The 16,245-nt window shown below is 58.6% G+C and overlaps 2 protein-coding genes across 2 annotated transcripts in view; both read right to left on the bottom strand.

The window, feature by feature from the left end:
• The window catches only part of VOLCADRAFT_103417 (uncharacterized protein), a gene marked incomplete at its 5' end in the record, with an annotated part of 11,634 nt that extends 11,361 nt beyond the window's left edge, over positions 1 to 273 (bottom strand). Inside the window, one exon of the mRNA XM_002947278.1 lies at positions 221 to 273. Within this exon, the coding sequence (XP_002947324.1) occupies positions 221 to 273 (53 nt within the window). The remainder of the gene's footprint in view (positions 1 to 220) is intronic.
• Positions 274 to 2,781: 2,508 nt separating this feature from the next.
• VOLCADRAFT_87595 (uncharacterized protein) lies at positions 2,782 to 16,236 on the bottom strand (the record flags this gene model as incomplete). Its single annotated transcript, XM_002947277.1, has 15 exons — positions 2,782 to 2,841; positions 5,540 to 5,614; positions 6,055 to 6,177; positions 6,981 to 7,469; positions 8,387 to 9,204; positions 9,797 to 9,985; positions 10,573 to 10,734; positions 11,179 to 11,299; positions 12,424 to 12,977; positions 13,285 to 13,329; positions 13,486 to 14,261; positions 14,801 to 15,051; positions 15,324 to 15,455; positions 15,837 to 15,840; positions 16,055 to 16,236. The coding sequence occupies 15 exons, from the start codon at positions 16,234 to 16,236 to the stop codon at positions 2,782 to 2,784; spliced, it is 3,981 nt and encodes a 1,326-aa protein (XP_002947323.1).
• Positions 16,237 to 16,245: the final 9 nt, after the last annotated feature.

The following is a 16,245-nucleotide window of genomic DNA, read 5'->3' as shown; positions in this document are numbered from 1 at the left end:
GCGGCGCAGGAGAGGGCGGCGCTGCGCTGGGCGGCGCAGGGGAGGGCTGTGCTGCGCTGGGCGGCGCAGGGGAGGGCTGTGCTGCGCTGGGCGGCGCAGGGGAGGGCGGCGCTGCGCTGGGCGGCGCAGGGGAGGGCGGCGCTGCGCTGGGCAGGGCGGTTCAGGGCAGTGCAGGCGCGGGGTGGGGCGGGAATCGGAACACGGCAGAGGTGCCACCCACCTTCTTGTGGGTCTGGGTTCAATTCCCAGGTGTCCCCAAATGTTATGACCCATGTTACATACACAACATACACACATGTCCGTGAACAGATGAGCACACAGGCAGAGGGCACACACACAAACAAACACAAAGGACGGAGGGAAGGGCAAGGGAGAGCAGGAGACAGCAGAGGACAAGGCACTGAAGGGCAGAAGGGAGGGCAGATGGGAGGGGAAGGGAGGATGACTTTGGGAGGGCGGAATAAGAGTAAGAAAAGGTATTGTGGAGGGTGGGGGTTGGAGGGAGGGAGGGATGGTGCGCCACGCATTTCTCCCTTCTTTCACACCCCGGAGGACAAAACAGCCACACGGCTCTATGGGGCCGGAGGCTTCAGTGTTATTAGCATATGCATCATTCGCGCCCACACGAATCCCCCAGGGTCCCTGTCGTATTTAACCGGTGGCTTCCCCATTCGTTTGACTGGACATTCATAGGAGAGTCACACACACAACCTGCAGAGGCACACAAACGCGCGGCACGCTAAAACCCGCCATCAAGCCTGTAATTTATTTAACTTCTGGAGAGACACCCCCAGAGTCCCGGATGGGCAGTGGCAGGTGTTGTGTCGTGTGCGGGGTTTTTGATTGTTGGGATGTTGTGCACAACACATGGGTGAGGCGCTCTTGCTGTGTTGTTTCGTCTCACCCCACAGCCTTTACCACACAGCCTCTGGGGGTCAGTTGTTTTTTCAAACACGCCACGTGACGCCACCACACGCCGCCCTGATTCATTTGGAGGACACAATATCCGAATGTGTCAGAATGTCTCGATGACGCCGGGGTTAAGGGGGATGCATTTGCAATACGTCCAAAACATGATACACGTCGGATGCATGCAATGTGGTATAGGATGTGGGGTTCGTTTAGACTTTTTTTATAGGACAGAGGGCGCAGAGTCGTCCAGCTGTGGAGGGCTGGAGAGAGGTGCCGTGGGGGACTCTTTTTAACATCTTTTACACAAAAGCTATTGTGGAGGAACGCGCATTTTTGTGGGTAGGAATGCATGTGTTTTGTCTTCTCCCACTTGTGGTGGTGTAAGTTGTTTTGAGCCACACCACCCTGTGGCGCGCAAGTGAGAGTTTGTGCGCACGCAGCTGCAGCTGCGTGTGCATGTGCATGCGTTCGAACTGTATATTCGTTGCCGACCCGTGGGTTTCTCTCTGCCCCGACGACGCCCTGTGGCGCCCTGCTTCCCGTATGCTAGTTTTAGCACGTGTGGAACAACTTGCAGAACGATAGGTGGGGCACTCGTACGAGCACCAACAGGGTAAAGCGACCATTCCACCACAACATACTAGGGGTTAACTTTATTGATAACTCACACGCATGTCTGAGACGTCCTGAGTAGAGAATGTGACGCCTAGCTGCCTCTCAATCCCGGGGATGCTGTCCGCGACCCTTGCGAGTGAGATGGTTATCCCATATGAAGAAAACGTACAGTTCGTATTCGTTATCTTGCCTAATCGTTGCACGTGCCGGTTCAGTTCATCTAGGGTACCTGGTTGAGCCTTTCGGCGTTTGTTGGCCCGTCGATTGCCGCTGTCTGACATCGCTCTTTGCGGTGAGCGCCGGCTTTGGAGGAATAACTCTAATAGTAAAAGTCTAACTAAATGGTTGAGTGACGAGCATTTACATTCAAGCACCTTATGGCTGGTTGCATAACAAATTGCGGGATGCGAGGCGAAGTGCGGTCTTGCGTACTGCTGAAGTCGCAAGTCGCAAGTTGCAAGTCGCAAGTTGCAAGTCGCAAGTCGCAAGGAACACGCATAATTTCTATTATAATATTCTATATACGCGAATACGTACGTGTGCATACTCAGTTTGTAGAGCGGATCTCAAAATGGGAGAAGTATTGAACCGTTACTACTACAGCAAACAAGTGCGCGAACGTGTTTGCCACCTCTATTTCGACGAGGGTTACACGCAAGCGCAAATAGCTGAGGCTTTCGGGCACAGACCTTGCGAGAGGACTGTGCATGCTATCATACAGTCCTACGTGGCGAATGGCGATGTCCTGCCGCTTAGAGGACAAACAGGAACACGCAAACTACGCAAGTTTGATGAGATCGCTGCACAGACGCTGGTGGAGCTGGTGCAGGCCGACGACCAAGCAATGCTCTCCGATCTGGCCACCGCTATGACAAACTTACTGGGCACTCTTTGGAGCGTCCCTGATATTAGCCGTGCATTGTCTGAGCTGGGTTACGTCCGCAAGAAGGTTTTTACCAGGGCATTCGAGGCACGGGAATCAGTTCAGCTGGCATATCGCGAGCTTTGTGTGACAATATGTTCAAATGGCCCAGAAGCCTCCCACTCTGTAACAATTCAATTCAACTTCGTGAGCTTGTGTGTGTGTATGTATGTGTGTGCGTGTGCGTGTGTTGCAAGTATTTGACCGTGCCTGAAACTGGCCAGGGACTGCTGCCCAGCCCCAACAGAAAGACCACCTAAGCTCCTCCCGCAGACAGGAGAGGGGTGTAAGGGGCCTCTGTCCCTCCTAAGCAGCTGAGAGCCGCGGGTCCACTAGTTCCGCTCTCCTCCCCCGGGGGTCAAGGCTCCGTCACGCGAGTTTGAGCACTGAGCCTGAAACACACAAGAAGACTGGCTCTTGGGGTGAGGGTTCAAGAAGACCGAGGAAACCCGGAAACCCTGTACAGACCCTACCCCTCCCTATTAAGGCACCAGGCCCTAATAGAAAGCTCGGTCTCTCACCCGATTCTCCGTTGCTTGCCCGCAAGGGGCATGGGGGAGTGGGCAGGGTTCATTGTTCGTGCTGAAATCCATAATGACCACCTGAAATCGCCATGCCCCAATGTTTGCATCAAATGCTTATATGTTTCCGGTTAGGCTGTTGGGAGTTAGAGATTAACCAACCTAACGGCCATGAGTGCACAGCATGCACCTGCAGGCTTTGTGACTGCGGGGCGGTTGAAGACGAAATGCATGTCTTTGTGGAATGCCTGGCGTACATTAGTACACGGGCGAACGTGACCTCATGTTTCAAGGGTGCAACATGCGCACGATTATGACCGAGGCCCCACCCCTGGCACTAGCCAGGTTCCTCTCGGAAGTCTGGGAGACCCGGCGTGTTGCTCTAAGGCGCTCCGTGCTCAAGCGGACGAGGGTGGATGATGATGGTCCACCATGCAACCGCCCTAAAAACAATTTACCGCCCATGGGCCCCCCAGCTCTTACGGACACCCCCACACTTGTGTGGAACTTGTGCGGACTAGGCTAGTTCCTATCAGTCCACCGCCGGGGCTAGGGATGCCTCGAGGCAGTGTGGTTGTTACAGTGGGCTCCAGACTCACAAAGAGTACAGCCAGCGGGCCAGCAGGCCGTGCACTGCACCTGATACGATTAGGGCAAACAAGACTCCAACCCAGACCAGACATCGCAAGTCACCTAAATAATCCAAAACCAAATCCAAGGGCAGGCTCAGAACCCGCAACCACAGCAATTAGACTCCCCAATTGGCGAAAGTCCTCGGAACCCCACCAGAAGGCCCATAAGCAAATACTGTTAAGAACTTGATGAGATACAATAAGCAAATACTGATAAGAACTAGATGAGGCCTGAGTGAGCTTGTGCGTATGAACAGCTACATTGCATTGCTCAGACAGCTACATTGCGTTGCTCAGACAGCTACATTGCACTGCTCAGACAGACGAAGCCACATAGGCCGCAAGCCACTTCAGCATAGTTGCGCCTGCGATCGGCCATAGCCCGCAGACGCGGACGCCGCAAATGCTATCTGTTTACACCCTACAGGCGTGGTTCACGTACGTATTCGCGTATATAGTATATCATAATAGAAATTTTGCGTGTTCCTTGCGACTTGCCACTTGCGACTTGCGACTTGCGACTTGCAACTTTAGCAGTACCCGCAATTTGTTATGCAAGCAGTCGCCTCGCATCCGCAATTTGTTATGCAACCAGCCATAAATATGCCCTGCATGGACGATAAATTGCTCTGAAAATTTGCTTCCTCAGAAACACAGCCAAGCAGTTACGACCAGTTACCCTCACGAATTGGGGGCCCATGCAAACCAGATGTGGCCTCCATGCTCCCACATTATTACGATTGCGCACGACTAACGACCAGCCGTATGCCTGCCTTAACTGTCGCAAAAAACACCTCAGAACTCGGAAGCAGGGATTGGCAAATTGATGTCTTCGGCTGGGGGTCGGCGTTATTTCTGTCTTTAGCGCCGGAAAGGCTGTCATTTCGGGACCCGTAGCGGGAACCGACTGGCGTTCTTTGGCTGCAGGTAATGCGGTACCACCTGCAGGGACCCGCAGCTCCTGCCGAACCCCGCCTTCAAGTCCCATTTTGCACACACTTTCATCTTATTCGGACTGACTTATTTATACATTGAGGATGTATGGCGACCATCAAGCTCAAAAACTGTACGACAAGGTTGTCAGTTTATGGTAGATACGTTGGTTGAGCACCGAACAGCGACACCTCGCATACGTGTGGCACCATGCCTTGACTCCTTCCCTGAGTCATCATCAGCTCATCAGCTCATCAGCTCATCTTCTCATGGCTGGATGCACAAGATGCAACCAGGAGGAGAGGACAATAGGGTTGTTCATATATCCTAAAAAGGCACATGGCCAAGCAGTGCGTGTGCATGAGCAGGATGGGGAGTGGGATGGGATGGGAAGCCTCTTCGGTGGTTTTACGACCGGTCAGCATGCCGGCCAATGTGCGTTGTCGGCCGCTGGAGACTTCGGCACGCGTTTCCTTCATCGCTCCCCGGCGAGAGGCTGCCTACATCCCTCTGATATGCCCAAGTCCTAAGTTGACCAAGTCGACGCCCCAAGTGCTGCGGCAGCTGCAAGTCATCCGTACAGACACTGTGGTCATTTATCATCACTGATAACCGTCACCGAATTGTATATAGAGGTGGTCGTGACAGTCTTTTACAAAGCCAAACACAGAGTTCAAGTCCAGCGCGCGGTCCTACGGGCCGCACTAGAGGCTGCAAATCACGTCTTTTGGTCGAATTTTGGTCATAAGGGACCCCAGCCTAACGGGGCCTTAAGCCGAAATTCGGCTGCGGGTACTGTGGTACGGACCCGCAGTACCCACCGGATTTGCCGACTTTTGTGACGGTGGCGGACCGCCACCGTCACAAAGAGGCACCTGTGTATATGCGTCTGTAAACTGTTTCATCATCTACGAAAACATACTAAACAGATTTTTACGCTGGTGACTAGATAATTAAAACAACTATACATGTTCATCGTTATGCGAGCTTCGCAACCAACGCACCTTATGAAGCGCCTTCACAAGCAAACGCTGGTCAGATAACGTCAAGATAGCCGACATGTTATTCGGCCGTAGGACCTGTCGCATATCGTCGTAAGTCGTAAGTCGGGACCAAGTCGCTCATTTCACTACAAAGCTCCACACACTCCGAACCATAAATGCACCCAATTTGCGGCGCCGAACGCCTGCGCAATATGCGGACAGACAAAAGCACGAAGCGCGAAAACAAAAACAGGAAAGCACTACTTCTTTCCGCAGCAGCAACAGCGACACATGAAAACCCAAGCACAAACAAGCATAAAATTTTTAGGACACCATATATACATCGCAAGGCGACCTGAAAAAGCTCAAGGACCTGACCTGCCGGACCCACGCTTCCTTCCTCTCTTCCTGCCTCTATCTAGGGTGTCGAACATGAGCTGGTAGGGCTCCACTGTAATAACTAACATCATCCTCATCCTCTTCCTCTTCCTCATCCTCTTCCTCTTCCTCACCCTCTTCCTCACCCTCTTCCTCACCCTCTTCCTCTTCCGCTTCACAAGAACCACACTCCACAACGGCGCACCAGGCGCCCCCGGTACGCTTACGTGTACACGTTCCAACCTCCAGCAGCGCACCCGGAAAAGGGCGTTTTGTGAAAACTGGCGGCGAACATGCGACAAGGAGAGGACGGCGGGGGGGCCCGAAACGCGCACGAGAGTCCCCCTTCCCCTTACACAGCTCCAGCCAAGGCACTTGCCATCGCAGCATCGCCTACCTCCAAAATCCCGCCGCTATCCCCGCCCCCAACGACTAATACTCGCCCCGACCATTTTGTCCAAAACTCCTTCCACGGCTCCGCTCCGAAACCGTTCCATACCCCCCCCCCCCAAACGTATGCGGCTCACGTAGGATTGTATACAAGCAGCCAGCCACCTCAAGCCAGTTTGTCGTAACCGTTACGTCGGTTGACTCAGGGTTCCACCGCCAGCCGTAAATAGGCATATACACGACATCACAGCCCACGACACACACACATCACAGGACAGACAGAACGTCTCTCACTCTCCTCCCCCTCCCCCCCCCCACCCCGACCCCGACCCGACCCGACCCGATTCAGCCATAAACACGCTACCGATCCCAACCCAGTCCTCCCACCCCGCGGGTTATCCACGCCAACCCTAACCCTCGCCCCGCCCAGTCCCATCCTCTCCCTCCCCCTCTTTTCCCTTCTCTGAGTTTTCCTGCAGAGAGCCACCTTCCCGCTCCACACCCCCTTCCCTAGGCTGCCCTACACACGGAACCTAATGCCCCCAAAACAAACCCTGCAACACACCCTACCCTCCAGCAGTAGTGCAATCCCCGCTCAACGACCCCACCGCCCCCAAACGCCCCGGCCACCAGCCGCCCAACCACGCGGCCGCATTCCACCTCCACCCCCCCTGCCGCCGCCGCCACCGCCAACCCCACGGGAACCCGTCCAACTCTCCGGCCCGCTGCCGTCGTCCTCCTCCTCCTCCTCCTCCCCCTCCAAACTGTCATCCCCGAACCCAGCGCCGCCGGCATGGACGCCCATCCTCCCGGGGGACGCAGCGGCCGCCAGCCCCGGCCGCCGCCCCGGCGGCGGCAGCAACTCGCCTAGATCTGCAAATCCTAATGCCGGTGGCCGCATCCCCCTCATCTCCTCAAACTCCTCAAGCCCTAGATCGCCGATAAGCAGGAGGCCGTGCGCCTCAGGCATCGGGGCCGGGGCCGGGGCGCGACGGCTGCTGCCGCCGCTGGCGCCGCCTCCGACGGCGGCGGCAGCGGCGGCGCCTCCGGCGGGCTGCATGACGCTTCCCGCCATTGGCTGTTGTAACTTGAGCAGCTGGTCCGGAGCATCCTCCGGTAGGTCGCCAAGAAGCTTCCGTACATTGAGATGGAGTCCCACCTCGAATTTGTGGGGTCGCGTTACCTGGATATGATGGGCAGGGGGGACGGTGTGAGTGTGTGTGTTTGATGGTTTTCGAGCCACAGGCAGGAGCTCGCGAGGATGGTGCAAAAGAGTAACCTTATCGGAGTAAATGTGCGTGTGCACGTCTGTATGTTTACCAGCGTGCTTAGGGCAGCGGGACCTTCATCTCACGGCGGCGTTGTGAACCCTTCCCCCTTCCATTTCCTCCCGGCGACCACCGCCTCTCCTCCTCCTCCACCTTGGCTGTGGTGGCGAAAACAACCCTGAACTGGTCTCCAACCCCCCTCCCTACCGACCCTGCAGTCTGCACACCCTCCTTCCCAGACACAGACACACTCATCCCCCCCCCAACACACACAGATACATTGCAAACCCCCGATTGCAACACCGCCCTGCTGCTTCCTGAACCCCCCGGACGATGATCTCCTTTGATCTCCGTGGAAGGACCTGGGTTGGTGATATTTTGCCATTCTGTCCGCAAGTTTGCCACCACCATCCCCCCCACCATTCCCTCCTCCATTCCCTCCACATGGGGCCACTCAGAAAGTGTCTTCTCTCGTTAATCTACTCCGATCCAGCCCATCCCCCTTCACTCCCACCTGCGGTGCAAGTTTTGTCGCGCTCTGGACTAACTCGTATCTGACACCAGACTGCCCCGGAGATCTCAGCTCGCGGATCGACAAGCCGCTGGGCTTGGGCGATCCCCCCCCGGCCGCGGCCGCCGGCGGCGCCGACGGAGGTGAAGATGATGACGTCTGCCCGTCGGAGTTCGCTTCCCTCGACTCTGTTAGCGCGCGAGCTGTTGACGTTTCGCCATTCACAGACGCCGTCGATGCTGGTGAAGCCGCCGCCGCCGCCGCAGCTCCTTTCGCCGTCGCCGTCGCCGCCACCACGGGCCTTATGTCCAGTCTTGCCACAAGGCCCAGCTCGCCATCCTGGCTGGCGGTCAATGTGAGGCCGCTGCCGCCGCCGGCGGCGGCGGCGAAGCCGCCGCTGCCGCCGTCCCTGGAACCTCGCCCGCCCGCCAGGCGCAGCAGTCCATCGACGCCGTCACCCCCGCCACCGCTGCCGTAGGCGCCGAAGACGACGTCGGCTTCCCGCTGCACCCGGAAATGTGCGGCTCGCGCCGTCGCCCAGGCGAACTGGAGCAGTACGGTGAGTCCGGCCATCGTTTCAGTTTGTAAGGACAAGCCGGTGAAGGCGGCGCTCGCGGCGGCGGCCGCCGCCGCGGCGACGGCAGCTCTGCCGCGGCGGCGCTGGCTGCTGCGGTCCTGCCGTTTCGCAGCGGCGGCGGTACTGCCGTCGTCGTTCTCAGTCCCCGCCGCAGCCGTTGCATCAGCAGTGCCAGCGGACGGCGCTGGAGTTCGAGACGACGAAACCGGTTCCGGAGCCCCAGAGGTAGCGGCGGCGGCTTCAGGGCATTGGTTGCCAGCGGTGGCGGCGGCGGTGACGACGGTGGCGGCAGGCCCGTCGCCGCCGCCAGGCAACAGCTTCTCACCTTTGCTAGTATCAGCGGGAACCTGCTGTGGCTGCGGCTGCTCTTGCTGCTGCGCCTGCTGTGCTTGCTGCCGTCGCCGTGCCCGCTTATCCAGCGCGCGTTGAACAGCTCGCGAACGTACGGCAGCAGCAGCAGCCGCCACGGCGGGCGCATTTGCCTCCGCCAGCCGCTGTACATGTTCCTCTAAATAGGTGGGCCTTACGTTGACGTGTTGCGGAACCCCAATCGCCTCCAGACCTGCGTCGTGCGGGACAGACAGACAAACAGACAGACAGACAGACAGACAGAGAGCGAACGTGAGAGAGAGGGTACATGTGTTCCACAATTTGATTTGCGTTACCCTCCTAAGCTGTAGCGTAACGCGGAACGTGAGAGTGCGCACAAGTTGTTAGCTAACAAGTGGTTATGTTGAAGCCAGTACAGCTGTACCATTACAAGCCGGAGATTTCCTGGAGACAGCTGCACCACACAGCTGCGGTGTTGGTCAGCTTTAGTGATCTGCGCGCGAGGAGGAAATGGTGCATGTGTGCGTTCACGTGTGTCATATCACATATCATCGCGTATCATCATCACCACGGGATCTGCATCCACCGATCCACCGGTGCTTTTCTACACTCGCTGTAGTCGTAATGTGTCAGCAATGTGTGCGTGTGTCCATGTGTGCTTTCTAATGTGCGCCCGCGCGCGTGCGTGTGTATGCATGTGTGTATGCATGTATGTATGTATGTATGTATGTGTACGGAGCTCGCTCGGGAGCACCTTCATTCGCTGCTGTGTGCTTACTCCCGGGTTGCCGCCCGCTGGGCCCCAGTCTGCCACTCAGTCTCACCCCAGGGCGTCCTCGAGTAGATGTCGTCCCACACATCCACAGCTGAGGCCACACACCAGGCGCTGAAGCTCACCACCCCCACAGCCAGGGTCGACAGCACGCCAAGGGGGCCGGAGGGGGCCGGCGCGGCGGCCGCGGCGGCGGCGGCGGCGGCGGCCAGGGCGTCAGCGGACGAAGACCGGCGGTTGCCTGGGGCCCACAACAATTCAAAGATGAGCATCAGCATCAGCAGCAGAAGCAAGCAGAAGCAGCAGCAAGCAGAAGCAGCAGCAAGCAGAAGCATCAGCATCAGCAGCAGAAGCATCAGCAGCATCAGCAGCAGAAGCAGCAGAAGCAACAACAATAAGAAATTAAGCAGGAAAGTCGCAGGGAAGGGGCCTCGATGGATGGTCGGGGCTTTTACGGTCTTACGATCTTCTACGGAGGAAAAGAGCCCCAAAGAGCGCAGGAGCGAGGAAGCCGCCCCGACGACTCATAAAAGCCAAGACGCAGGCGCAGAGCCATCACCCAATGCACAATGGGTAGAGGCGTGGTGTGTATGTGAGTGAAGTGTAAAATGGGAAAGTTAAAAAAAAACAGAAAACGCAAACAGACGACCTGGGAACAGAACCCCTGTTGCCCGCTTAGAAAAAAAAATATTTGTTTTCGACCAACACTCGTTCATCACATCACACGCACCACATCCACACCGCTATCTATACCCACATGCACCGCTCCCTCCCCCCCCCCCCTACCCTACCGGCAAGCACCCTCGACACCCTCCTCTCTGTCCCCACCTGCCCCCATCTCCCGCAACAACTCCTTAGCCTCCGGAAGTCCATCATCACTGTCCTCGTCACCGTTACCGCCATTACTGCCAGCGCCACCGCCGCCGCCGCCGCCAGCTGCCCCCGCCGACGAAGACGACGACACGGGTGGGAAGCGCATGATGGGGAACCCTGCGGAGGTGTAGCGAGCGAGTTTCCGGTGCGAGGGGGGAAAGGGGGAGAGAAGGGGGGAAGGAGGGGGGGAAGGGGGTTGTTGTTGTTGTTGTCGGGGTTCGTGGGAAAGGCAGATACACAGACGGGGGTAGAAGGAAGGCGGAGGGAATGGGGTATGCGAAGGGGCGCCAGGCGGGAAACACCCGCTGGGGGAACGGGTTACTCAACTGGCCGAAGCCGGTCTTCGTCTGAGTCCCTGCTGTTAGGTCATAGGTGCCTGAACCCCCGGGACCTCGGTTTCCCTCAGTCGCCAACCCGCACCACCTTAGCCAACTCACCGTCAATTTTTATCCCCATATCTGTTGATATTAAAAACCTTAGAACACAACCGGCCTCAGCCTCATCTTCGAATTACACACGCACAGACACATACATACGTACAACACGTACGTACGTACATACCTGCGCTGTGCACCGTGAGCACATCCAGCGCCGAAACCACCCTCCACCGCGCCGCCGAGCGCTGCCACCGCCAGGCCGCCACCCCCGCATCACGCACTAACGCCAGCGCCGACGCCAGCTGCTGCAGCGACAGAAACGCGGGGCGTAGCCGGAGAACAGTCCCATCGGCGGCGCGAACGCTCACGGTGACGCCGGGCAGCAAAAACACAGGTGTACGACCTCCGCCTCCGCTGCCGTCACCGTAGGAGGTGGCAGTGCCACCGCCACCGCCGCCGCCGCTGCCGCTGCTGTCATCGTCGTCGTGGTTGCTGTTCCCGCTCCTGCCGGCTGCAGCGGTGGGGTAGGTGGCGGAAGACGGTGTACTGCTGTCGTGCTGCACGGTGGAATTACTAGCAGAGGAGCTTGCGGTGGTGAAGGACGAGGATCCGGATCCAGGCAAAAGAAGCGACTCCTGGGGTGGGTTGTACGGCAGTTGGACGAGACTTCCCTAGAAAGACATGGACAAGGAAAAGGAGGAGAGGAAGGGCGGGGGGGTTGGGAGGACGGAATAGCAAAGAGGTGGAGAGTGTGGAGGGGTGTGGAGGAGCTTGGTCATGACATGCCAGCAGCAGCAAGACGCACCAAAAAAAGTGTTAACTGCCAACCTGATAGGCCCGGAGCAGCCCTTAGAACCCACCATCACTCACCAAGTCCTCCGACGGCCCGCTAGGAGCTCCTCGCATGAAAGGCTCCGGAGGCAACGACTGCTGCTGCTGCTGCTGCTGGTTGTTGCCACTGCTACTGCTGCTACTGCTGCTGCCAACCACTGCCTCACTCGCATCACCCTGTTCCAACTCGTCCACGACATCTAAGACCCAGTGGCTAGAATCGCTAAAAAACATATTTAAAGCCACCTGTTCATGCCGTGATTTGTCGTACACCGTACAACGTACGGGGCAGGGACAGTTGCGTAAGAGGCAGCGGGGCGGTGGCGGAAGTTCAGGGTAATGGACTGGTGGTTATCGGCCGGATCACATGAATAACACGGTGGACGCTACAATTCACTTCACTTCAAAAGCTCACACATCTAATAATTCGTCTCCGGCTCAGGAAGAATGAAAACGCCCTTGTGGCTCATCGTACAACTGATCGTACAACTGCACAAGGCACTCTTTTCAGTTTAGTGTCTGTTATGATAAGTGCGACGGCTCAACTCCTTTGTTGTTGCGCTTTCCCAGGTTCCACTTCTTCATCAGCTGCACTTACCCGCGGGCGAGGGGTTTTTCGACGGCCAGGAACGGACCCGCCGCTGCCGCGACTGCTGCTCCTCGTCGACCCTGCAGCTCCTGCCGTACCGCCCTCGGCGACGCTGGCACCGTCGTCCAAACCCACTACAGATGGCCCGTCCTCATCCTCCCTCGCCGCCACCGCCGCCGCGGCAGCAGCAGAAGCAGACGCGTCCACATCCGCCACCAAACGCTCAATCTCGCGGCTACCCATCACGGCCTGCTCATCCGCTGAGTCAGGGACGAGTAAGAAGCGACGCCGTACAGGCACCGACCCCGCCGCCGCATGTTCGGCGGCGGCGGCTTGCGTTGTCGTCGTGGTCGTGGTCGTCGTCGGCGCGTTGGCGGGCTTGCTAAGGAGGGCCTTGAGGGCTGCTGCCAATGGCAGCCTAGCCACGTAGCTGCTGAAGCTGAAGGGCGGCAGGAAGCCACCAGCAGTGCCGTCGCTGCTGTCGGTGTCGCCGCCGCTGCCCCAGGCGCCGCGTTTCAAGGACTTCAGGAGCGCTTCCGCGTCCGCAATCACCTTGGCCGCCTCTGCATGGCAGCACGATACGGTGTTGCGAAAGAAATACGCAAAGAGGATATGAGGGAATAGGGATGAGGTCGAAATAAACAGTTAAAAAGAGAGGGTTAGAGAGAGAGGCAAGACAGACGATGCAAAAGCACCAAAAAAATAAAGTTCTCAGGCATTAGTCACTTGACACAATACTTTGGACGTTGGCAGAAAGGGAGGCAGAGAGGGTGGGAGGGAAGGTTTCCCCTAAGCGCTCACCTAGACACTGCGCAACACGCGGGTGGTAACCCAGCAACCCGGGGGCGGCGCACCCGCACGGAGACTTACCCAGCTGCTTCAGCTCGCGCAGGATCTCCTCGTTGTCCAAGTGCGCTGCGGAGGAGCCCCCGGTCGGGGATGAGGCGGTGGAGGCGCCGCCTCCTGCCACTTGCAGCCCGCTGCCTGCCTCGGCTACCTCTGGGATTTCCTTCCCCTCCCGCCGCTGATCATGATGATGACCATGTTGCTGGTGGTGTTGCTGATGTGCACCCTTGTCAGGGTCTTCTGTTGGCGGTGTGGGCGGCGGCGGGGGCAGCGGCGGCAGCTGCATGGCTCTGGTCAGCGGCGGCGCGGGCAATCGCGGTCGTGGCCCAGATGACACGTCCAAGGCATCGGAGGCGGCGCCGCGCGCCAGAAGCGCCGTCAAGCTGCCGACAGCGCCGCCGCTGGCGGCGGCGGCGTTGCCGCCGCCGCCGCCACCGATGCCGTGCGTCATCCAGTTGCCAACGCCGCGCGCAGCAGCCGTCGCAGCCTCGCGGATCGGTTGAGGAAGCCAGCTGGGGAGGTCTAGCTGTAGAGTGTCGTACGTGCTGGCCGCCGCGGCGGCGGCAGCGGTACTGGTTTCCGCACTGTTGCCACTGAGCAGCGCCTCGCTGGCAGGCGCATCAGGTGCGTTTGATTTTAAACTTGAATTTGAATTTAAATTTTCCAGTGATTTCGCAGCCGGCGCAGAGGAGGGCGATGTGCGCGTCGGCGCCCGGTCGGCGGTGTTCGTGTTCGACCTCCGAAACCACTGCGCAGGCGGCGGTGCAGAGCCGACCTCCTCGTCACCACGACCCTCGCTGCCGCCGCGGGCGCCACCGGCAGCTCTCAAGCCATCGAAACCACTTACCCGCGGGTCGCGTGCCTCGGACGATCCCTTTGCAAATGTCGTCGCTGCTGCAGCGGCCCTGGAGGTGGCGGCTGCGTTTTGGGGGTTCTCAATACCTTCATCCTCCGTTGCCTCCTGCGCCGCGGCCTTCCTTTCTGCCATGATTTCATCATATCTGCAATCGTGCGGTGTGTGGTGTGGTGTGGTGTGGTGAAAAGAGTATGGAACCAGACGTAAGGAAAAGGACGATGGGCGACGATGGGTGCAACGGAAGCATATGATGGAGCTGCGACCGCAAACCGCCCTAAATGCCGCGCCCTACACATCACAACGCGAAAGGCCTAGATCCCCGATCTCCCACAGACCTCACCCAAGCACACCATTGAACGCTCCGCTCCACATCTCAATACTTGGGTAGATGGCTTCCCCCTACCCCACCCGCCCTCCCCTGGCTCCACCCGGATTAGCTCCAGGAAGCTCCTCTCACCCGTCCTGCATGCCTCCAAAGGCTCCAACACGCTGCGCCTCTCACCCATCCTCAAAGTCCTCCTCCGCCACCACCACATCCATCACCACTACTGAGGAGCACAACTGCCGCCGCCCCAACTGCCGGTTCCAACTACCACGCCGGCCATAACTGCGCCCACCCCCCAAACCGCCAACCGCAACTGCCGCTCCCCAACTGCCGCCAGCTGTAAGACTTCTTCGCCTCACCTGCTCAGCAGCAGCGCTCTCCGGACCAGCTCCGCGCCCTCCTTGCTCACAAACATGAGTCGCTGACCGCCAACAGGGGGCGACATACGCAACAGCAGCTCGCTACCGAGATCCAGGGGGGCCGCGGCGCCGCGGGGGCCATCCGGGAACGCTGAGTGAGGCTGGTGAGGGGCCTGGGGCAGCTTAGCCTGGGTGGAAGCCTGCGCCTGCGCCTGAGGTTCCAAAGGGGCCTTCGCCAAGTCCCAATCGGCCTGTGGGACGAGGGTTGGGAAAGGAGAAGGCGGAGGAGAAGGAGATCAGGCTGCCGAGGAGAGGAAAGAACGCGGGGACAGCTGGTGCGTGGGGTGGGTGTGGCGCGATGGGTTGTGCTGCGTTACACTTGTGGGCAGTAGTGGCGCTGGCTGACGAGGAAAGGGTGGGGGGAGTTTGGGAGGGAGCTGTCCGGCAAAACGTTGCTATGACGGGATTACGGTTGCCGCAGCGCACAACAGTAAACCTAACCGGAATTCTAACCGTCACCCACCGCATGCTCCAGCCCTGCCACCGTGTTGCATGAGAGGAACACGTCGCCTATTGCCAAGGTGGGGACGGAGTAGGGCAGCGGTTGTGGCGGGCTCCGGGTGGGCCGCGTCGCTTGCGGCTGCTGCTGCTGCTGCTGTGGTGGCGGTGGCGGTGACGGCCCTGGTGGCAAAGACTGCGAGGCTGCCCTCTCAGAGCTGCCATCTCGGGCCGTCGTCGTTGAAGATAGCAAAGCGGCTGGCGTTGACTCCAGGGGTGATGACTGAGGAGAGCCGGAGCCCACATGAGTGCTGCTGGTGCTAATCCTTGATCCCCTGTCGACCAGCCAACGGCTGACGCCACACGCCGTGATCCAGTCAGAAAATGGATTGTTGTACAGGACAATCCGGTGTGTGGAAGGCTCTTCATGGGCTCTTGTAACTTGGACGACATGTCGCCTCAGGGCCCAATATCGGAAGCTTTGACCGTGGCGACTCGCAGTTAGGGAACAGGGGTCCGCACCGGCACCTTTCCTCACCGCCCTGCCGTGCACAGACGATGGTGACAAGCGCGCGGAATTCACGTATTAGATTATGTGCGTTAGAGACTGTCGTTTGACTGCGCTGTGATCCACTGAAATACGCTGCCGGCACGCGCTTTAATAAAGGGGGCATGAAGCTCATGTGGGGTTGCCGGCGGAATCGTGGCACGGCTCGGATAAGACTTCTGCCGGGCACCAAAGGAGATTCAGCGTACCAGTCACGCCTCGTAGCGCACTTCAGCGACAGTTGGACCGTCGGGCGTCCGCGACCGTCCGCCCAGACGATGGACGTGCAGGTTGGTTGCTCATCGCAGCCCTTAACATCCGCCGTTTCCGACTTGTTCGATAAATTGTTCTCAACATGACATTCTATGCTGCCATTACAACAGCAAGGCATTATGGATGG

The sequence above is a fragment of the Volvox carteri genome, assembly GCF_000143455.1.
Source record: "Volvox carteri f. nagariensis unplaced genomic scaffold VOLCAscaffold_6, whole genome shotgun sequence".
Taxonomy (NCBI): Eukaryota; Viridiplantae; Chlorophyta; class Chlorophyceae; order Chlamydomonadales; family Volvocaceae; genus Volvox; species Volvox carteri.
This window is presented reverse-complemented; position numbering and strand designations above follow the sequence as displayed.